General features: G+C 50.0%; 1 protein-coding gene across 7 annotated transcripts in view; it reads left to right on the top strand.

The window, feature by feature from the left end:
- SYN2 (synapsin II) overlaps positions 1-23165 on the top strand; it is a 158311-nt gene that overhangs the window by 127752 nt on the left and 7394 nt on the right. For all 7 annotated transcript variants that reach the window (XR_015151884.1, XR_015151883.1, XM_086368727.1 and 4 more), the window contains 6 exons: positions 890-952; positions 1404-1546; positions 7189-7263; positions 7739-7841; positions 9155-9304; positions 22926-22986. Coding sequence is in view for 5 of the 7 variants with exons in the window: in XM_086368727.1 (XP_086224853.1) it covers positions 890-952; positions 1404-1546; positions 7189-7263; positions 7739-7841; positions 9155-9304; positions 22926-22986 (595 nt within the window). In the remaining 2 variants the exon portion in view is untranslated. The remainder of the gene's footprint in view (positions 1-889; positions 953-1403; positions 1547-7188; positions 7264-7738; positions 7842-9154; positions 9305-22925; positions 22987-23165) is intronic.

Raw genomic sequence — 23165 nt, 5'->3', positions numbered from 1 at the left:
TTGCAAAGAAGGCAGCTGAGAGAGCACTGACCTGACTTAGAAAGGACCAGATTTGGCGTCCGGGTTGGATCTTCGTGCAACCCCAGCCAGAGTGCAGTCTGATGTGGGATTGGACAGGCTCTCGAAAGCCTCCCGTTTGGCCTCTGCCCTTGGCGGATATGAAGGCTGAGGCCCAGGGAGGCATTGCGGAGAGACTGGGATGCAGGTCTCCTGACGTCTGGTCCCCTCTACCACGTTATTTCTCCCTTGGCCATTGTGTAACAGCTTGAAATCCTGCCTTTGGGGGGTGGCTTTTCTTCTTTTAAGTCTTTGTGGTTTCTCTGTTAAAATACGGCTATCTCGAGGTAGTGGTGAAGGACAGGTAGGTCTGGTGTGTCACCCCCATGGGGTCGCAAAGAGTCAGACACGACTGAGCCACTGAACAACAAGGTAGCATTTACTCTCTTAAGCTTCTCTTTTGAATGGTAAACATGCTGAATTCTTATGTTAGCTGTCTTCCAACCCAAACTGGGCAGAAATATGCCTTTGCATTCTGAGCTGTGTTTGATGCTGAGTTTGAGGTGTTGGTGAGCAAGGAAGAGAGTGTAAGAGGGGAGAAAAGCCAGGTTCAGTGCAGGAAAGCTGGACACATGAAGGGTGACGCAATGAGTCTTAAAGATGCAGAGAATACCAAACAGGAAAACGGGCTCCTTGTAGTTCTGCCAGTAATATGCTCTGACCTAAGGCAAGTCACTGTCACTCTGTTTTTAAATTCTTAAATTTCTGATGCAAATAGGGTGCACTGGTTCTTTAAAGAGCCCTTCCAAGGGTGTTCCCAAGAAAAATATTTGTAGGTTTCCCCAGAGAGACAGGTACACTCTGACCAATTCAATCCTTTCTCTGTTTTCAGCTGACTCTGCCCACGTTCCCTGTGGTGGTGAAGATCGGCCACGCTCACTCGGGCATGGGCAAGGTAAGGCCAGGGCCGCTGTGCTCTGGGGTTGAGGCCACAATGGGAGCTTTTCCGGGAGCCCGGTTGTGGACTGTTCTTCTGCCTCAGTTGCTGATGAATTCTTTCCGAGGTGAAGATGATATGGCCCCTCTAAAACCATGAGTGTTACCCAGGCAGGCCTCTTGCAGCAAGCAGAGTGTAGGCCACCAGACTGTCCCTGTGCTCTTTGCAGCAAATGTGGCTCCCCAGCCCTGGGAAGGGAAGCTCAAGAGTGGGGACCTCCTAAGGAGATGTGGCACTCAGGTTTGCCTCTGGGTGCGAGCATCGTGATGAGCCTGGGGGCCCAGGGCTCTTGTGACTCTCAGTATGTGTGTGTGTGTGTGTGTGTGTGTGTGTGTGTGTGTGTGTGTGTGTGAGACTGTGCGCGCACGCGTACCTCCCTTTCTGCCTCTCTGCTTTCCTCCACCATTAGGTCAAAGTGGAAAACCACTACGATTTCCAGGACATTGCCAGCGTGGTGGCCCTCACCCAGACCTACGCCACTGCAGAGCCTTTCATTGATGCCAAGTATGACATCCGGGTCCAAAAGATTGGCACCAACTACAAGGCTTACATGTGAGTGAGGTGGGGGCCCCCAGACACCCGTCACTGTCTCCTCAGCTCAGGGACAATGCTCAGCCTCCAGGCAGCAGCCAGCTCTCAGTTTGGCCTCCCCTGGCCCCACAAGGTAGAGAACACAGCGAGGGCGCCATGCATATCGGGGCGTCTTGGCCTGGCTTCCTTTCAAGGCAGAGGAGGGGTTCCCAAACTGACAGGAGGCAGAAAATGAATATTTATTTTCATTCGCCTGTAAGTGAAACCCGACGCTCTCCGCAGTTGTGAGCAGACTGGAGTAACCGCAGTAGTTAGTACACAGACGTGTGGTTTGTCACCAGCGGTCATCACAGAGGTTTTTGTGTCACATATGCTTGTGGCAAATACCTTTAAATACCAATTGCTTTTATCACTACTTACAAGTCATGGGAGTTAGACTTGCAGCTACATTCATACCTGTAAATACATTTGTTATTTATAGAAAAAGACATATATTTTTACACTAATCAGAGAGTTATTGTTTTTGATAACTTTTTTGATAATTACTTTAAATCATTGAGTTCTTCTGCTGTCCTGTGTATTTTATTTTACACTTATACATCTTCAGTATTTCATACATCGAAAGGAATCTGTAGGCTTCACGAGGCTGCCAGAGCACAGAAAAAGCTAAGAAACTATAAATATGTAGCCCTGTAGACACTACAGAATGTGAAAAGCATTGTGGTTATGAGAATAGGTGACTGTTCCATGTAACTGGGTCCATTTGCCAAAATGAGAAGGGAAAGGCTTCCTGCGATAGAATTGAGAAAAAGAAAAGATTTCAAGACTACCCGATCTTCTGAAATATACATCCAAACACAAATGGCTTACAAGTCCAATTTTGGAAATAGTAACTTCACATTTTCCCCGATAACTCAGTTGGTAAAGAACCTGCCTGCAGTGCAGGAGACCCCAGTTCAATTCCTAGGTTGGGAATATCCCTGGAAAAGGGAAAAGCTACCCATTCCAGTATTCTGGCCTGGAGAATTCCATGGACATGGGGTCACAAAGAGTCGGACACGACTGAGCGACTTTCACTTTCACTTCAACCTCACACTTCAAAAAAATTTAAGGTGGTATTTTTCTTCACAAAGAAAGAACATCACAATCTATGAATGTGACCTTTGCCACACTGGACTTGAGCTCCCATCAGGGTGGAGCAGCTTCCCTCCCCTTCACCCACCTATTTTCATTTTTCTTCCCTCGTCTTTCTTTTTAGGGTTTATACTCCCTGCCCCTCGAGAGAGTTAGGAGCCCGTCCCTGTGCGCCCTTCTTGTAACCCCTCGCACACCTCTAGCTGAGCACTCTTCGCACACGGGCCTTTGTACGGCGCTCCTCTGAGCTCTCTGGGTGGTAATGACAGAGTCATTGCGCAGCCTGCTTCCTGGTCAGCCTGCTTCCTGGTGCAGCAGCAGACTTCTAGGAGGCACCCAACGAATATGCAGAGAGAAGCCTTGTGGGGAACTGAGGCACCAAATCCTTTTTACAACTTTATTGGCCAGATTCCTACTTTCTGAGTTTATCGTTTTTTATTTAAAGCTATTCTGCTTCAGAAAGGAATTTAAGGTTGCTTTAAGAATACACACAATGTGGGACTTCCCTGTGGTCCAGTGGTTAGGACTCTGCACTCTCACTCCTGAAGGCCCGGGTTCCATCCCTGGTCAGAGAACTAAGATCCCAAGTGCTGTGCATGGCCAAGTAAATAAATAAATACAATAAGGAAGTATGCACAATATAAGACAGGAAGATGCAGGTTCAATCCCTGGGTCAGGAAAATCCCCTGGAGGAAGAAATAGCAACCCACTCCAGTATTCTTGACTGGGAAATCCCAAGGACAGAGGAGCCTGATGGGGTACAGTCCATGGGGTTGCAAAGAGTTGGACACGACTTAGCACAATTTAAAAGACCGTTATAAAAACTAGCTAAAAGTAGTAGGAAAAGCCATGATTTTGGTACTGATGAAAGCAGATTTCCTATCCTTTAATTTTAAAATCCCATAAATAAACAAAAAAGCATCGACGATGGTAGAGCAAGAGGGTCTTGATCCTTAAAAGGAGGAACCACATTTTTAAAAATTGAGGTTCCTGAAAACAACTTAAATGGAGCATAAGAAAAGAGAATCCCCAACCACTGATGAGGGGTAAGCGACGAGAGCAGCTTTAGAAAATACTCACTTTTACTTGTGAGGGACTGTCAGTTATTTGGGCAAATGTTTAGGTTCTCTCAGCTCCTCTTCCCCAAACTTTTGGCCATCTTCTTGCTCTCAGAAGAAGGAACTGACCTGACAGTAGCCAGGGTAAGTTTTGAGATTCTTCCCTTCTGCCCAAGCCCTCACCTAGAGACCAGGAGATGGCTAGGCTTGGTGGGAAGAGTGCACCGCCCCTGCTGTCTGTCAGTCAGCAATAATGTGGGTCCCTCTATGGACGTCGGATGGCCTGTGAGTCCTGAATGGCCATTGAGCTGTCCCTGAATGGCTTCTCAGGTTCCCCTCTGCTCCCGTGTGCCCCAGGTAGCCTTCATGGATCTGTGCCTGGCATCCCATTGTTAGAGAAAGGTGTGAAGTATAAGGGGCTTTACTATTACTCACTCAAAAGTTTCTGACACCCTATTATGGACCATGGCCTTGTGCTGCAGACAAGGAAGTGAGGGACTCTGCCCAGCCTGGTCACAGGAGCATACCTATGAAGCACCAGTGCTAGGAAGACAGCATTATTTTTTCTCTGATCTGTCTTTGTGTTTCTGTTCACATAGAGCAAGCCACTCAACTGTGAGTTGTTCATCTTTTCTGAACTAGGCTGTGGGGTGTAGGGGAAAGCGAAACCCAGTGAGGGCACCAAGAGTCCTGGGCTTGTTGTTTAGTCACTAAGTCGTGTTCAACTCTGCGACTCCAGGAACTGCTGCACGCCAGGCTTCCCTGTCCTTCACTACCTCCTGGAATTTGCTCAGACTTATGTCCTTTGAGTTGTTGATGCCATCCAAGCATCTCATCCTCTGCTGCCTGTTTATCCTCTTGCCTTCAGTCTTTCCCGGTATCAAGGTCTTTTCCAATGAGTTGCCTCTTTGCATCAGGTAGTCGAAGGATTGGAGCTTCAGTGTCAGCACCAGTCCTTCCAATGAATATTCAGGGTTGATTTCTTTTAGGATTGACTGATTTGATCTCCTTGTAGTCCAAGGGACTCTCAAGAGTCTTCTCCAGCACCACAGTTGGAAAGCATCAATTCTTGGCACACAGCCTTCTTTATGGACCAACTCTCACATCCATACAAGACTACATCCATACATACACACCTTGATGTACGGACCTTTGTCAGCAAAGTAATGTCTCTGCTTTTTTGATATGCTGTCTAGGTTTGTCATAGCTTTTCTTCCAAGGAGAAAGCATCTTTTAATTTCATGGCTGCAGTCACCATCCACAGTGATTTTGGAGCCCAAGAGAAGAAAATCTGTCACTGTTTCCACTTTTCCCCATCTACTTGCCATGAAGTAATGGAGCTGGATGCCATGACCTTAGTTTTTTCAATGTTGAATTTTAAGCCAGCTTTTTCACTCTCTTCTTTCATCCTCATCAAGAGGCTCTTTGGTTCCTCTTCATTTTCTGCCATTAGAGTGGTGTCATCTGCATATCTGAGGTTGTTGATATTTCTCCCAGCAATCTAGATTCCAGCTTGTGATTCATCCAGCCTGGCATTTCACATGATGTACTCTGCATATAAATTAAATAAACAGGGTGACATACAGCCTTGATGTACTCCTTTCCCAATTTGGAACCAGTCTGTTGTTCCATGTCCGGTTTTAACTGTTGCTTCTTGACCTGCATACAGGTTTCTCAGAAGACAGGTAAGATGGTCTGGTATTCCCATCTCTTTAAGAATTTTCCACAGTTTGTTGTGATCCACACAGTCAAAGGCTTTAGCGTAGCCAATAATGTAGAAGTAGATGTTTTTCTGGAATTCCCTTGCTTTTTCTATGATCCAACAGATGTTGACAATTTGGTTTCTGGTTCCTCTGCCTTTTCTAAATCCAGCTTGTACATCTGAAAGTTCATGTTCTGCTGAAGCCTAGCTTGAAGGATTTTGAACATTACCTTGCTAGCATGTGAACCTAGTTTGACTAGATATACAATCTTGGACGAGTCAGCTAACCTTTCTGAGTCTCAATCTCCTCATCTGTAAAGTGGGGGCAAAAACTGCAGCCTACTCACACCAGGGAATTTTCAGTGAGGCTCTGGTAAGGGATTTGGGATGGAGCAGCCTTGCAAGGGAATCAGCACTGTACAGATGTGAGGCGTTGGGCTCGGCTCTCTAGGCTGGCGCAGGGCTCTGAAGAACCTGCCACATGTCTTGGTTCCCAGTGTCTGGTATCGGATCTCCAGGGAGGAGACTCCTGAGAACTGCTGAGCAGAGAAGCACATCATCAGTCTCCAGTCATAGTGAGTGACAAGGCCGGCCTGTGTAGGGAGTGACTGGGCTCTGTCAGTGGATGAGCGTGGCTTTTCTGTCCCTGGGCCATCCCCTTCCTCTTGACTTTGTCTCAGTGAAGACTAATTTACAGTTTACTTAAAACCTGTATAATTTGGTCCTCATGGCAACCCTGTGTTTACACAAGGATAAATAAGGCTCAGAGAGGTGAGGTGATTCACCCAAGGTCACCCAGCCAGTCAAGAGCAAATCCAGAACCAGAAACCAGGTCAATTGCCTCCTCCTTAGTCCAACACCAATTGAGTCTATGTAACGTGTGGCCACAGATGGAGGACACAGGGCACGGAAGAGAAGCCTTGGGGACTTGACTCCATGGGCTCCACGTGAGGGATGAGGCAGCTTAAGCCTGAAGAGGCCAGCCGGCTTCTCCAGAGCCACAGTGCTGATACTGTAGGCCCTCAGTGTTAACTGTTGAAAGAATAAGTGAGCTAGTAAGGAAGCCACGGGAAGATACTCACTGGAGCCTGGAGGGTGTTTCCAGCACCAACAGAATTCAGCTTGTGCATACCAAGGCAGCCCAGATACCAAGTGGGTGGGCTGATGGGAATACTAGACCCAATTTGTTGTCGTTGTTTAGTTGCTCAGTTGTGTCTGACTCTGCAATCCCGTGGACTGCAGCATGCCAGGCTTCCCTGTCCTTCACTATCTCCCGGAGTTTGCCCAACTCATGTCCATTGAGTCAGTGACGCCATCCAACCATCTCACCCTCTGCTACCGTCTTGTCCTCCTCCCCTCAGTCTTTCCCAGCACCAAGGTCTTTTCCAATGAGTCAACTCTTCCCATCAGGTGGCCAAAGTACAAGACACAATATATATCCTCAAGTGGTTAATAGATTTGTGGACAGAAGACTTAGCTCAGATAACTAAAGTAAAAAGTAGACACAGGATTTGAAGAGAGGTGGAGGCAAAGTCCTCTAGGAATTGTAAGGAGAGCAAGTGCTCATCAGGTTGAAAAGATCAGGGAAGACTCCAGGGCACCAGGGCAACCTGGGCTGGACCCTTGTAGAAAGGAGGAGAGCATTACGGTTGGGGGGTTGGCAGCGGAAGCCAGGCTCTCGGGTCAGCAGACAGGCCCCCAGGCTCTGGGTGAGGGAGATAGGTGGGGACAGCGACCATGAGCTGTCACTTGGTGGGGCCTTGTTGCAGGAGGACGTCAATCTCAGGGAACTGGAAGACAAACACTGGCTCTGCAATGCTGGAGCAGATCGCCATGTCAGACCGGTGAGTGAGGGGAGGGGTGCAGCGCCCCTGTCTGGTGAGGGCAGCTTCCATAGAAGAGGAGGTGTAAGAAATGAGTCCTGCCCAAAGGGAGCCTCTAATCTAGCCAGACAGATGGAACACAAAGGCCCAAACACCCAGTAAGAAGATCAGGCAGGACTGGAGATATGATGAGAATGATGGAGATAAAGACTGGACTTGCCATAGATGCTCCAGGGCAGGAGGAGTTACTGTGGGCTGAACAGCTGAGGGAGGCTGTGTAGAGTAGATGAGACCTGCTCTAAGCTTGGGAAGGTGGAGAGGGTCTAGAGAGCAAAGCAAGAGGGTGCAGTAGATAAGGCAGTGTGCTTGATTGATGGGGGGAGGTCTGGGGGGTGCAGCCAGGAGAGGTAGAGGCCGCCAGGATCGCATGACCACAAGCGGGCTAGGTGGGAGCTAGTGCCCCAGCCTCAGGACACTTTCCCCCACCCCACTCCAGGTACAAGCTGTGGGTGGACACCTGCTCTGAGATCTTTGGTGGCCTCGACATCTGTGCTGTCAAAGCTGTGCATGGCAAAGATGGCAAAGACTATATTTTTGAGGTAAGTCTGGCCCAAAGAGTATATCAGTAAGAGACGAGCCCTAGGGCTGGAGGCCAAGCTCTTGGCTTGAGAGCTGCACGGGCGCATGGACTGCAGTTAGGTTAGAGTCTCCTGAGCCACGGGAAGGTTCCCGAGTGACACAGCTGGGGAGCGTGCAGAGCCAAACAGCTGCCAGTAGAGCTGTGGTTTCTAACCAGCCCGGCTGACCCACACCATTGGTGAGAGATGCCAGACCCGCATTCCTGGGTCCTAGCCTGCCACTCCTCCGGGAAGCCTTCAGTGGTTTTGCCATTCTTAGTCTCAGGAAGCTGGCCTTGGGAATCATTGGATCCAGTCTGCTCTGCCAGTGAGAGAATGGAGGCCTGATGCCGCAAGCAAAGCCACACTGTGAGTCGGTGTCTCAGCCTGGCTAGAACTCAGGTCTCCTGGATGCAGGAGATTCTTCTTAGCCCTTCTCTGAGCCCTGGAGACACTTGACTGAGTCTGGGCCTCTGGCACAACCTTGCTGACCCTTTTCCCATGTTAAAGGGAGAGACAGTGGCCATATGTGTCCTTCACACACATTCCTGTCCAGTCTTCCTGGGAGCAGAAGAGGCTCCTTGCCAGGTGTTGGCAGTATTTACGGAGGATTCATGTCTGGAGCCCAAAGTGGGCTTCAGAATCTACTCCATGGCCTGCTCAGCATGTAACTTCTACGTGGTCATACTACCCTCCTCTTGGTGGGCCTTGGTTTTCTTATCCCTGAATGAGAGAGTTGAACTATGGAGTCTGTGATCCTGGGCAGGCAGACACTTCCTAAAGGAGGAAAACATTGATCTGGACCTTGACATACAGGAGGAATTGGCTCGGTGGCGAAAGTGACGGCATCTCAGGTCATGAGCAAAGGCAGGAAGCCAGTCGTTTAATGGGCAGAGTATCAGTGGGGACAGAGGTTGTGTGGGAGAAGAGTCACAGAGGAGAGAACTGCCTTCTAACCGGAGTTAAGGGCCTGGCCTTCCGTGTTCCTGCTCCCCTGTCTGCCAGCCTCAGAGCCCGGGGCTGGACTGTCTGCCTGCCCTCTGCCTCTCCCCGCCACCCTCAGTCGCCAGACTGAAGTCCCACTGAGCCCTGACCTGCATGAAGTCTGGGGAGGCCCAAGGCCAAGGCTGCAGGAGAAGGGAACGGAGGCATGCAAAGGAGCATGCCTCCAACGGAAGACACAAGCACCCACTTCACCCCAACCTACCTCTGCTGGCTTAAGTCCTGCTCGTTCTGAAAGACTGTCCCAGGCCGTGGATGTCTCCTTTCCTAACCGAGTTCCCTTCCTCCCCCAGGTCATGGACTGTAGTATGCCGCTGATCGGGGAGCACCAGGTGGAGGACAGACAACTCATCACTGAGCTGGTCGTCAGCAAGATGAACCAGCTGCTGTCGAGGACCCCTATCCTCTCTCCTCAGAGACCCTTAACCACCCAGCAGCCACAGGTAAGCAGGGAGGAGACACAAAGGCAGCCACGAACCCTTGCCTAGCCTGCTGCTCCAGACGGCAGTGGCTCTAGGACGGAGCAGAGGTCAGATGCCCACAGGTCTGGATGGGCTCTCTGGAGTCTTTTCCTTCTCCCTCTCTTTCCCTTCCCTCCCCTCTGGACACCTGATTATCTTCCATCACCCCTAATACAAACCTTCTCATTAGCAATATGCAGGATCAGCTTTATAACTGTCCAGCGATGGAGTATCAGATCCCTCCCCTCTGAACTTGAGGACTCCAGGGAACCAGACCCTGTTCCCTCTGGGACTTGTAACCTGGAGTTCTTTGAGGAAGGGCTGGGTCAGGTCTCATTAGCTGCTCAGTGCCTGAGAGGTCTGTCACACTTGTAGAGAAAGAAGGGTGTTTCTGAGACACCTGCTGGTCTGGAGAGGGGGAGAGTCGGGTCCCTCATTCTGGGAGAGAGTAACAGGTAGAACTCAAATAAGAACTCTGCTTTCCTCCCTAGGGGAGACGAGACAACTTCCTAGTTGCCTGTGGTGTGTGACTCAAGTCAGTCACATCCCCAATGACAGTACTCCAGCCACAGGTCTAGTGGGAGATCCACACTGAAGCTTTGGTGGAACCTCAAGCTCTGTGGCTCTAGAATGGGCCAAAGAAAGGCAGGGACCCTGGGCCTGAGGGCCTTTGGTCCCTCGAGGATGTAGCTCCTTTTTCAAAAATATTGCCAAACTCTTCCCTCCACTGTGTGATAGAGTTGTAACACCTTGGAACAGTGAATCCAAGAACTGAGTCCTAGTTTAGCTCCAAACGGCTGTGTGACTTTGGGGGGAAGTTACTACCCTTTCTAGGGTTCGGGTTTTATCACTTGTAAATGAAAATCTCGCAGCAATCTTGCTTTCAAGATCCTACTTCAAACATTTAAGGAGGTGGAGTCGAACTCAGAATGTGGGCTTTGATGCAAGAACTCTCCAAGTTTGATAGTTTACTGGCTTTGTGACCCTGAGCAAGGACTGTATCTCTGACTCAGGAGAGATCTGAACAATAGCATCTGTATTCTAGGGTTGTTATAAGGATCAAATGAAGTAAAGAACACAAACTATGGCATAGCATATCATAAATGCTCAATAAAGGCTACCCGTGTTATTACGTAAGCAGGCAGCCTCTGGGTGTGGCTTCCCTCCAGTGTTCGGCTTTGAGATCATCTCTCCCTTTTCTAAAGATCAGGGCTTTCCTGGGATTATGCTGCAATCAGGAGCCAAGTAATTGGATTCTTGAAATCATATGGTAAGAAAGAAGAAAAGAAGGAGGAAAAAAAGTATAAACTTGTCTGGTTTATTTAGTATAGAAGCAAATTACCCCCACATTTTTCTTCTCATCATTTGAACATCACAGGATCATAGCATAGAAACATAGTTTACAGTCATAACAATGGACCTGAACCCTCAGGAAAGGATTGCATTTTAGTCGCTGTTTCACACTCTGGTTAAGAAGGCCAGAAACATAACGCATAAGAAGTGTTTCTGTAGAAAATGACTATGATAAAACAACATGGCAAACGGTAAGTCAGTACCCTCTCTCAATCTGTCTCCTCCGCCCTTTCTCCACCCCCTATTAATACAAGATGATATCTAAATACCTTTGAGCTTTAAAGATCTCTTTGAGTAGAATTCTCCTTCCATCCTGACTGATGAGAGCTTATGGACTAACGTATGTCTGTGCTGTCTTTGTGCCCAAGTTGAGAGTAGCCCCATGAGGCAGGATGTTGCCATAGATTAGCTTTTGTGTGTGTTACACACCTTCTATAGGGCTTCGCTGGTGGCTTAGATGGTAAAGAATCTGCCTGCAGTGGAGGAGATCAGGGTTCAGTCCCTGGGTCAGGAAGATCCCATGGGGAAGGGAATGGCTATCCGCTCCAGTATTCTTGCCTGGAGAATTCCATGGACAGAGGAGCCTGGCGGGCATCCATCTCCATGGATGGCAGAGTCAGACACACTGAGCCACTAACACTTTCACTTCTTAGATGGCTCACACTGTGGGGACCTCTAAACAAGTACAAAAATCTGTTCCTGTGCTTTAGGAATATAATCACTAGATAATTATATAGGGTAATTAGGGTAACACACCTTAGTTGCTTGTTAGAGATACAAGCCCATTATTTACATATTGTGCTTAACTAGAGGTAATAGAAAGATTTTCCTGGTTGAAATAATATCAGGCCTGCAGTAGATTTTATGATTTAGTAAATCTGATGGCATCAAGGTGTCTTCTGGTCCTAGCTGTCTCAGTGATGGGATTGGCAGATGGTTGCTCATTCCTGCCCTCTAAGACTGACAAGAGTCCCCTTTCCCCCTGACCCCCTGAGAAACAGAGTATCTGGTAGCTGCTTAAAGACTTTATGACAGAGTAAGACAGCCAATGTTGCCCAGGCAAGATAAACAAAAATGGGCTGCTCTGGGGCCCTGTGAGGGTCCCTTCAGGACTTTTATATACATGTGCACACTCTCTTGGCTCCTATAGCAAAATCATTCTGACTAGACTGAAGGCTAGGTCAGGAGACCTGAGTTGAGGTCTCCTTGCCACTGACTCATGAGGTCGCCTTGGATAGATTTCCTTTTCTTTCTCCGTCTCAGCATCTCTGTGTGTAAAAGGAAGGGTTGAACCAAGAAATTCACTAAGATCTTTTCTAGCAATAAAATTTAATTATTTGAAAATTATAAAATTTTAGTAACAAAGAAAGACTTTCTCCCTAAAAAAGTGTTTTCTCCCAATGAAAGCATTGATTCTTCTTTCATGTGATTCCCTTACTTTGTGAACATTAAATACTTCAACTTAAATATTTTAAAGAGAAAGCCTTCAGAGTCAAGGCAGGAAACCTGGTAAGGAATGAGCTTCCCTAAACACAGGGGCGCCTGTAAAAATTCCTTATAGCAAAGCCCTTGTGGCTTCAGGGTGAGTTTTTCTCCACTGAGCTTCACAGTTGAAGTTACAACAGGATATTGCAGAAAGCACAGTGTGTTGGGAGTCAAGACACTCAGGGGCCAGTCTCCCTCTGCCAGGACGTTACGTGACTGTGGGTGAGTCACTTCCCACCTCTGGACCTGCTTCCTCACCTGTAAAATGGAACTGGGATAGATGATCTTTAGATCCCTTTCAGTTCTGAGGTCACGTGAAACCTGAGGTCAGCCCACCTGTGAAATCCAAAGGCAAGTCCTCCACAGACCGCCCTTACTCCTGCCACGAGCAGAAAGTTTAGACACTCCCCCAAACCACCCTCAGGTTCGAGAATTCTCTGGAAAGACTCACAGAACTTCCTGAAAGCCACTGTACTCACAGGTGCATTATGGGAAAGGGCACAGATGCAAAAATAAAGGCCCAAGAAGGCTGCCTAGGGCAGAGTTTAGGAGAGTTCCAAACCCAGAGCCTCTTTTGTCCTTAGGATGTGTTAGTCTCTGGCCTCTATCACTGATACGGCACAGGGAGTGTTGCCAACCAGGGAAGCTCACCTGAATTCCAGTGTTCAGGGGTTTTGGGGGTTTCATTTCATAAGCTTGCTTGATTGATTGATCATCTCCTTGAACACTGGCGTCTCCAACTTTCCCCTCCCTAGAGGTCAGTCTAATACCACAGGGCCTGAGGGCCCACCCTGAGTCACCTCATTATCATGCACCATCAAGGGTGGTCTGAGGGGGCCCCCACCTTGAATAACAAAGACACTGCTGCCACTCAGGAAATTCCAAAGAGTGTAGAGGCTACTTCCCTAGGCAGGGAGGGGGATTGTGAATACGGGCCAGATCTTTCTTTGGGCAAGGCCAAATTCTTTACTGCATACATAATTAAATTAATTTAGCAAATGTCTCTCAAATACTTTCAAGCCTTATTTGTCCGTGTTTTCTCTGACCAGCGTAGGCCTAGGCCAAACTATGTGCTTAAAATTAGTAGACTTGGGGCGACAGGGATAAATGCAACATCTTCGTACCGTCCTAGCTCATGCCCACCATGCCCTCACCACACTGGTACGGGCTTTTGTGTTAGCTGCATCCTCTCTCTGACGTGCTCTTTCTGTTTCTGCATGGCTGGCTCCTTTGTGATCATATAACTGATTCTTTCTCAACTGCTGTGTCTCAGGTCTGGCAGAGGCATCCTGGCTGCACTAAGGAGCGGTGCATGTGTGCTCTGCAGAGTACAGTCAGTCGTGGGTAGAAAAGTCCAATGACAATAACAAAACCAAGTCTGTCTGCTTTTTTATTATCACTACGTGGTAGCCATTCTATATAAATGACAGTGATAAACCACTCCCACTTACTTCTCCCTTGATCTGCCAGTGTAATACATACTTGTTGGACGAATTCCCGGTTGGAATAAGTGTCTTTAACAGCCCTAGCAGTGCACTGGACTTGGGGTGGAGATCTTCTGAATTAATTTGGTAGAGTCCAAATGGAAGAGATGCAAACCAAAGCGAGTTTACTTGGGCCTCAGCCAGGGCTTTGAATGGCAATCTGAGCCCATGGGTGCTGCCACTAACTCTTGTCCGCTCCTCACCATCAGGCTCCCCAGTCCTGGCCTCTTTCTTCCATGGCTCTGGCAGCTCAGGCTGCGAGAGCCTCTGACCTGTGTCATAAGCCGCAGATGCTCCTGCTTGCCCATATTCTAGGTCAAGACCAGGACAGACTTCTGTTCAGTTCAGTCGCTCAGTCGTGTCTGACTGTTTGGACTGCAGCACACCAGGCTTCCCTGTCCATCACCAACTCCTGGAGCTTGCTCAAATTCATCTCCATCGAGTCAGTGATGCCATCCAACCATTTCATCCTCTGTCATCCCATGACTTACGACTAGCCGTTGTTGACCTTTCTCCCTTTCTCCCTTCCTCTCCTTGCCTACAGCTCCCCCATTAGAGCTTTTGTTTGTTTCCATGACTCTAAAAAATAGCCTGAAGAAGGTTAGAGGTGGGGGAGGTGAGCAGAGGGCCTCCCTTACCTTGTCAGCCAGCCACCTAAATGGAGTAATTGTAAGAAGCAGAGAGCAAAGTCATGGGGCTGGGCCCAGGCCAGCTGCCAGGCCCAGTTGAGAGGAATAGGGTCAGGGGTGTCAGAGGCACGAAGTCGCTGAGAGCAGGAGTAAGTGGCAAACCCTTATCATCCTGGCCTCGCCCTGGCTGGCCTGCCAGCTTCAGGGCTGCCCTGAGAGACCCTCTGCTTGGAGTGCTGTTCTCAAGGTGGCAGTGACACCTGGTGGCCAGTGCCGGCCAAAACCTCCAGGCTAAATGCCTTCAGAGCCTGCCCGCTCAGGCCTGCTCTCCTCTCCCCTTCTCACTCCCTGTGCAGGGATCTGAGCTGGGCCTCATCACATCCTGGGTCCCTGGAGGGGGTCTGCTCCTGAGGTCCCAGGAACCACAGGGGCAGAGCTGCAGGGGGACAGACCATTCGGGTCACGCCCGCAGAGAAGGTGTCCTGGGGCTCTTACTCATGTGTCTAGTTGTTGTCATTTCATCACATGGCTCTCCTTTTTATTCCCCAATAAAACCTTCCAGAGCCAGAGGACTGAATTGCTCATGAAGGGATTTCAGACACCCCTGGTCTTTCTATCTGGCTGTGGGTTAGACCCCTGAGGGTCTAAGATGCTAAGATTCAGCCTTTGGAAACATGAATGCACATAATGTGTCCAAGAAGAACATGAGGCTCTGCCTCGACCTTGAGCTGATCACAGCACACCTCCAATGTCGCTTCCCATCCGGGAGTCACAGCAAGGCAGGTGCTCAGAGGAGAGAGACCCAGAGGTTGGGGCATTTGGTAGATCTGTTCTGTGAGCAGAAGTTAAAAGGGCTGCTGTGGAGCAGCAGAATTCTCAAGGAGCCCGTGACTCCATATCCTCAGCTCTCTGACAGCTGTCATGGGGCAGATCAGGTGCCAAAAGCAAGCCTATTGGAAGATGTGAGTAAAGTCTCTGATGCTGAGAAAGGAAATGGCTGCTCGGGGAAGCGGTACGTGGCTGCCACATCACTGCTGATGTCCAAGCCACTCTTCAGGCACATGGTGAAAGGCTGGGCTGGAGGCTAGGGCTGTTTTAACAGGCAGCTCTTAACAATCTCCTTCCAGGTCTGAGACACTGTGATCCAGGCCGTGTGCTAGCTAGAGACCTGGGAAAAGCAATGATGAGTGTCCCAAATTGAAGGACTGGGGCCCGATAACCTCTGTCCTTGGGCTTCTGGTGGGGCATTATGCAAGTCCTTTTTCACTGATTCTCTGGCCTAGAGAGATACTCAGAAATGTTTCCAGCTAGGCCTTTCCAGCTGCAAAGGGCTCTGAAGTCTCTCGAGTACAAGGGGACCCGAGATTGAGAAGGGGTCCAAGATTGGAATCTAAAGGGCTAGGCGGTTAGGGAGGAGACACAACTCAGACCCCAAACACAGGCCTCAGAGGGCTTCACTCAGCTCAGAAAAAGTAAATTTCAGGCAAAGAAAGGCCTTCCTGCTTCCCACAGTCAGACTGCTTTAGGGAATTTTTTCCCCAGTGAGTGTAAGCTGAAAATGTGAGATTTGAGGCAGGTTCATATAAAGTCACTAGTGACCAGATCCCTTAACAGACTATTCAGGGAAACTGACTATTTTGAGGCTGTCTTAACTTGTAAGGGACATCTTTAATCACTTGTCGCTGACATTCTGACCTCGGGTGACCCAGCCCTCGGGGCCCCCTTAGGTCTCATGGACCACCCCACGGGACCTTTCTTGTGTCCATAGGAAATCACTGATCATGGGAGGACTGCAGTCCAGGACATGTCTCAGCCTTCAGAGCAGCAGCTCCCCTCACACAAGGAGGAGGAGCAGGTCCCTGGGTGCTTTTTGTAACCTCTCAGCAGAAGGAAGGTGGGCTCTAGGGACTGCAGGAGTGATCCTAGAAAGGTCCCAAGGTGCCTGGAAACATGCCGTCCCCTTTGCTCCGGCTGAACCTACAACCTCCCGACCACATTCCTTCCTGCTGCCTCATTCCCCCTGGGGTCCTGGACCGGGGGAGCAGGGCCTGGGGAGCTGATCAGAATAGCTCGGTGGCGTGTCCAGCAAGAAGCTTGGCCTGGCCTCTTTCCTGGGGCCAGACCCTGAGACCCTTTCCCAATTTCCTGTCTCAGATATGCTGAGCAAGCACAGGCTTTCCTCCGTGGTGGGGGCCGCTGGACTCTGGCCAGCAACCCTTAAGAGTTGAGTCACTCAGTGTCTTTCCTTCCTCAGCTCTCCAGCCTGCTGGGACCTCCGATAGGAGCTCCTCTCTCACAGCTTGTCTGCTGAAAGCCACAGGCGGGCGAATGAAGGGTGCCTTTGGCACAACCCCACAAATTCTCTTCCATGGACTTGGTTTCTCTCCCAGACTAGTGATTTCCTTTCCAGTCAGCTCAGGAGCTAACATTTACTGTTTTTGAAATGACTTTACTGCATCTTCAGAGGCCTTGCTGGAACACGTCAGTGATACACAGAGGGCAGCCCAGCCCCGAGTCCACACCCTACCCGGCCCACCCTGAACTACTGTGCACTGCTTGTGCAGCTGACAGAAAACCGCCAGCAGTGTCTTCTCCACTGATGCGTGAAATCCTACCATTAAAGCTTCACTCCTCTGGACTGATAATTTATTATTATTCAAATAATAGTAATGATGCTCAGATCATTACTTTACCTGGCACTTTGAGGTTTACAAAGCACAGCCATTATTCTGAGCCTCACAGCCTTTCTGTGAGATGCCTTAAGCTGGTGTTCCTGTCTCTGTTTTACATATCAGCAGAGTGCAAACGATCTGTCCAAGGTTTTTAGGCAGGAGAGCGGGTCTTCTGGCCCCCAGTTCCACAGACGTTCTGCAGTGCCCTGCTTCGTGCCCTTTGGATGCTCCTCTAGAGCTCAGGGACGGTGAGAAGTGGGGGAGCTGGCCCTGGGGACCCTGTGCAGGGGGAGCCCTTGCCCTCCTCCTCCTCAGCCCCACACTGAACCTTCCAACCTGGAGGCACCTCCACACTTGACCAGCTCTCTCTTGCTGTCCCCTCCCTGGCTTCCCTGGTCACCAGCGCTGGTGGCCTCAAGCACAGTGGAACCCGAGCCCAGTCGGCTTGGATGGGGAGCAGCAGCCCACTCTCCTCAAACCCTGCGCCTGCAGGACTCCTCTGCTCACACCCTGTAGCCTTGGCTTCTTGCTGGGCTCAAGCCTCCACAGCTAAGAAAGGCTTGGCTCATACCTCAAAAAAGTACACAGAGGACCTAATTGGGAGCCCAGAGCCTGTAGAAGTCGCCACAGCCTGTGACTGCAGAACCCCACCTCCACCCGCCCCTCTACCCCCCACCCCGCTCCTCGGACAGGAGTTTGTCCAGGCTCTTTTGAACACTGCTGCCAGGAGGCTCACTCCTGCCCACGCCAGCCCTTGACCTTGATCAAATTCACGTCTGAGTGACTTTGAGCTTCTACCTGGTCCTCGGGGTTTCCCCAGTTACCACATTTACTCCTTTAGACTTGGCTCATTTGGGAAACTGAGACTCAAGAGATTAAGTAACTTGCCCAGAGTCACATGAGGGGAGATGTCATTTCACACTTCTCACCATCCTGTCTGCTCCACGTACCCATTTTATTGCGCTGGTGTCCACCTTTAAAAGAGGCACCCAGACCTGGTGATCACTGCTCTGTCGTGAGGCTTATCCATCCAAAGAGCAGTGGACTGGTGGCCTCCCTTTGTTGGGACACTGATGCGCCTCCAGCTGCAGCGTTGCCCACTGACACCCTCTGAGCCTCTTGTCTTTCTGTCAGCCCAGGCTTGTTTGGGGGTTTTCCTTGTGCTGCTGCAAGGCCATTTATCCTCCTTCTTTGTGTGCAGCTGGGCACAAGCGCTGGACCTCGCATTCTTACCTGTTTGAGTCAACCCAGTTTCCTGAGGGAAATGCTGCTGCTCAGTCTGGCCCCGAGTTCCTGCTGTGGGCTGGCCACAGGCCAGGCTTTGGCAGTGACGCCAGAGTGGCCAGACTTCTGTGGAATTCGGCATCCCAGGCGGCTCTTGGTGACTGGAGACAGATTCCGTGGTAGCCAAACCCCACAGGGAGCAGGCCCTCAGCCCCAGCAGACAGAAGGCTTGTGGGTGGGGCCAGAGAGTCTCAGCCTGGCAAGGGCCGGTCCTGGGGGACTCTGCTCCCTCCTCCCATCACCCCTGGGAAGTCTTCAGTCCACAAGCTCCATGGGGCGGGGGCCAGAGAAGCTCCCCAGGCGCCAGACCAGGGTGGCGCAGGCACATTCCCAGGCTCCAGCGTGAAGGACAGCTCCTGGGAGTTCTTCCTCTGCAGCCTTTGGAAGGGAACTTGTGGGCTCAGGTCACCATTGGGGGTCTCGGTCGTATAATTCTGAGGCTACAGAGAGGAGAGGCAGGGCCAGGCTTCATGGTGTCATTACCCTGGCAGCTCATGCTCTGAGTTTTACCATCAGAGCTTAATCTAATCCGTGGGAGTTTTCGTTTTTCCTGGAATCATATGTTCTCAGAGTTGAAAGATGAAGCGTAGTGTTCATCTAACCTATCTCGTGTCCCATAGAGGTGTACTCCCTGCTGTATCTGTCGGGTAGTTTTCCAGCCTCTGCGTGAACACGCCCACCCTCCCAAGATGTCTCTTCCACTGTTTCTACAATAGGAGGCTCTTCCTGTCATTGAAAGTCCACCTTGCAGAGCTTTTGCCCACTGGCCCTGATTCTGCCCTTGTGCCCTGTGGTCTTCCATAACTTTCTCTGAAAATAGCAATTCTCTGGGAGGAGAGCATCTTAAGCTGCTCTGAGCAGAGTCTGAGGTGTTTCATGGGCAGCTGTCAGGGGTACAAGGTGAGGCCCTGGGGGAGGGGACCATCAAGAGCCAGGCTACTGGTTCCACAAACTGCATGAGTTTCTCTGTCTTTCATCTGAGTATCCATCTCAGGCTGGGAAAGATCGAAGTCAGGAGAAGAAGGGGACGACAGAGGACGAGATGATTGGATGGCGTCACCAACTCAATGGACATGAGTTTGAGCAAACTCTGGGAGATGGTGAAGGACAGGGAAGCCTGGCGTGCTGCAGTCCAGGGGTCACAAAGAGTCAGACACGACTGAGCGACTGAACAACAACACTCCATCTCAGGCAGTGAGACTGTGACACCAGTGGCATGTCAGGGAGCTCAGAGGAGACTGTACCATCACAGCTGAGTCAAGTTTCCCAAAGCCCAGAAACAGGAGCACGCCAAAGGGGGTATTCCATAATGAGAGTGAGACCTGAGAGATGACAGAGCATCAGAAGGAAGGACCCCATCGGTCTCACTGTTACCGCCATCTGTCGTGTCTTATGTAGCACCTGCCAGGGACAGATACTCGTAGATATCTCAATAGACAGATGCATAGGTAGTAGATCGACTGGTGGATAATATCCCTTTATATCATAGAAACCATTGGAAGAAAGATAGATGCAGAGGGGGAAAATAGTTTGCCCAAGGCCACCAAGCTAGTAAGTGGGAGATTTAGGTTTAAACCCAACGTCTTCCTAACCCCAAGGCCCAAATTCCACTGTGCTGCCCAGTCTTAAAGACTTACTGTCGGGGACCCAATGGAGTGTGTGTGTGTGAGTGTGGTGTGTGTGTGTGTGTGTGCGTGTGTGTGTGCGGGCGCGCGTGTGTGTGTGTTGGGCGGTAGGGTTGATAGGCCGCTCGGCTAAAAAGGCAGCCCTGGTGTCCCGTGTGTCCATTACCACACACACCATCCTATAGTCTCCTCTTCCAACTGGCAGCCAGGCCAGGGGGAGGAAGAGCTCACGGTGGGAAAGAACTCTGGGGCCTGAAGTGTCACTAACTTGACTGGATTACGCAGTCTTGATGGAGATCATTTCTGCTTCTTTGAGGATTGTATTGAATTTCCCTTCTGCACCGAGCGGGCAGGCACGGGTAGCCAGCCTCATGTTCTAATTCTCTAACCTGAGCATTTTCAGAGCTGTTGATCAGAGTTGATCCCAGATACGGGGTGGTTTGACATCTATGGTTTAATGACGTCTTTCTCTTCAAAGACTTATACCCTACTTCATTTTGGACTTTACTGTTGTCGCGTGGTTATTTATCTAATAAGCAGTCATTAAGGACCTCTTATGTGCTCAGTCCTGTGCTTGGTGACATTGATAGAATGACAATAGTCTTAAACTTTCCAAAATAGTCCCAATCTTAACTATTTTACCTTTTAAATAAATAATTACCAAATCAAGCCATACATCCCAATTTTTCTTTAGAAAAAATGGGCACTGTAACTGTTAGGAATTCATGAGAAGGTGAAGACTCATCGTCCTTGCTGTCAAGGATCTGGTGATAGAAACATCATCCCAGTCTTCAAGATGATAACAAGACAGTCTGTTAAGTGCTGTTATAGCATTTCAGAGAGGAAACCACAATCAAAGGGGGCAATCAGAAGAGAGATTTCACACATGAGGTATAATTTGACTCAGACCTCCAGGATGTGTGGGATTGGATTGGTTGAAAAGGAGAGAAGGTGTTTCTGGAGGGTACTTATCATAAACACTGGAGTGGCCTAGATTAGAGAACAAGCAGTGAAGGGTCAGGCTGGAAGGAGCAGGCATGTTTAGAACATGAGGAACAGAGGCTCAAGGGGCCAGTCCAGCCATGACGAAGCAAGTTTCTGGTGTCAGCCTGAAGAATGCAGACGTCATCCTGTGGGCGACGGGAAGAGGTCAGACTGCCTGGGCTCGCGTGCCAGCTGCCTCTGTAATACCTGACTTAGCTGGGCCTCAGCTTCCTTATCTAAAAATCAGGGATGTGGATACCTTGGAGAGCTGCTGTGAGGCTTAAGGGAAATACTGCATAACATTGTTCATCATGTTGCCTGGCATGTGTATAGTGTTAGCTGTAAATTATTTAGAGCAGTGAAAATGTTACTTGCTCAGTTGTATCTGAGTCTTTGCGACCCCGTGGACTGTAGCCCGCTGGGCTCCTCTGTCCAGGGAATTCTCCAGGCGAGAATACTGGAGTGGGTAGCCATTTCTTTTTCTAGGGGATCTTCCTGACCCAGGGATAGAACCCAGGTCTTCTGCATTGCAGGCAGATTCTTTATCATCTGAGCCACAAGGGAAGCCCATTTAGAGCAGTAAAGTGAAACAATTAGAGAAGGAGTTTAAGAGGATAATAGGTATCCAGAAGATGGATTGGAAAGGAGACTAAAGAATTGAGAGACTATTCTAGTAGTTTAAACAAGAAATGATACAGACCTGACCAGAGTTGGTCAAGAGGAAATAGTGAATCTTGGATGCCAAGACGGAAAACCTGGTGGGTCTTGATGGCTGATTGGAAGGTGTGGGCTCTAGCTGGTTGGGTATGAGGATTTCAGGGTCAGGGGTGAGACCCACCTTGAAGGCCCCATGCAAGTCTTGAAAGAAGGGAAAGGGAAGTGTGAGCGTTCTTGCTGTGATCTGTACGATATCGGGATTGTGGATAGAATGGACACCCTCTGGGGCAGTGGCACCAAAGACATTTCAGAGGGTCTCCCTGCCTTCTACTGCCTGAAATCCTCTTGGTAGAACAGCTGTAGGCAATGCTGTCGTTGAAAGACCGTGACCCTGGCGAGAGTGGCCCTTTTGCTCTCCTAGTAGTGGAGCTGAAAACAGGCCTGCAGCAGCAGGAAGGGAGATAGGAGGCCAGATCAGGGGCCCATGGAAATGGGGAACAGTTTTAATGTGGGAGTAGGGCTGGGGGGTGGGGGCTGTCACAAGGGAGAGGAGCACTGAAAGAGGAAGTGGGGGTGCTGAGGACTTGCAGGGCCTCTCCCGGCCTCGCCTCCAAAGCTCGGGCTTTGACATCACCGTCAGCACACTTGGCAGCCCCCCGCCTCGTGGAGCATCTACCCTGAGCTGAATTCAGGCTCCACATGCTCCCTGCCTTCAGTGCAAACCATAGATAAACTGAAGTCACAGGCGTCTCTGCTCCTGTCGGGGCATAATCAGAATCACAGCTGGGAGGAGAGGAAGCCTGGGAGTGGAGCCATGGTGCTGGATAAAATGCAATTATGCTGTTAAGACAGGGAAAAACAGCTTGGCCTTGAGCACTTTTACAAACATTAAGGTCTTACTCCTTCCCTCTGGGTAAGGAGGGTCCTGGGAAACAAAAGACGGCCCCCTTCCTTCAGGTCCCTCCCTGCGGGAGTTCCAGCCCAGCCCAAAGAGTGGCTGTGACCCCTGAGTCAGCCAACTCTGCGGGAGTTAGCGCGAAGCTTTAAGCTTTAAGCTGGTGCTGGGGCTGATCCTTCCCCCAGAAGCCGGCGGTGAGTCCCAGGGTAGCTGGCCCTCAGGCAGCCCCCAGAGAAGAAGCCAGATGCTCTTGGAAGTTTCTAGAAAGGGTCTAGAAGGAAGGGAAAGGAAAAGGGGGTAAGGGTCTCGGACACTACCCGCCAAAGTGGTTCTCAGCCCCAGATTGCCTTCACTTAGGTCCCAGCAATACGCCAAAGGCTGAGAACCCCCTTGAGGTGTTTGCAGAACTGGTGAAGCCCTTGGGCCAGGTCCCAGTGGATCCCACTGCAGCCCCGCCACAGAGCCACAGGGTTTCTCTTGGGAATCTGCCTGGAGTTTCGTTTTTTATCTCTTTTGCATTTTTGTCTTCCAGAGTGGAACACTTAAGGATCCGGACTCAAGCAAGACCCCACCTCAGCGGCCAGCCCCCCAAGGTTGTTTACAGTATATTCTCGACTGTAATGGCATTGCAGTAGGGCCCAAACAGGTCCAAGCTTCTTAAAGCGATGGGTAGTTAATTTTTTTCAAAGCAGAAATTTTAAGCCAAAAATAAACAAGGAAAGAAAGGAAAGCGGGGAGGGAAGCAGCGGACCCTCCCACTGGTGCCGTTTCT

Source organism: Bos grunniens, chromosome 22 (genome assembly GCF_055505025.1).
Source record: "Bos grunniens cultivar Pamir isolate PY7600 chromosome 22, Bosgru_T2T1.0, whole genome shotgun sequence".
Taxonomy (NCBI): domain Eukaryota; kingdom Metazoa; phylum Chordata; class Mammalia; order Artiodactyla; family Bovidae; genus Bos; species Bos grunniens.
This window is presented reverse-complemented; position numbering and strand designations above follow the sequence as displayed.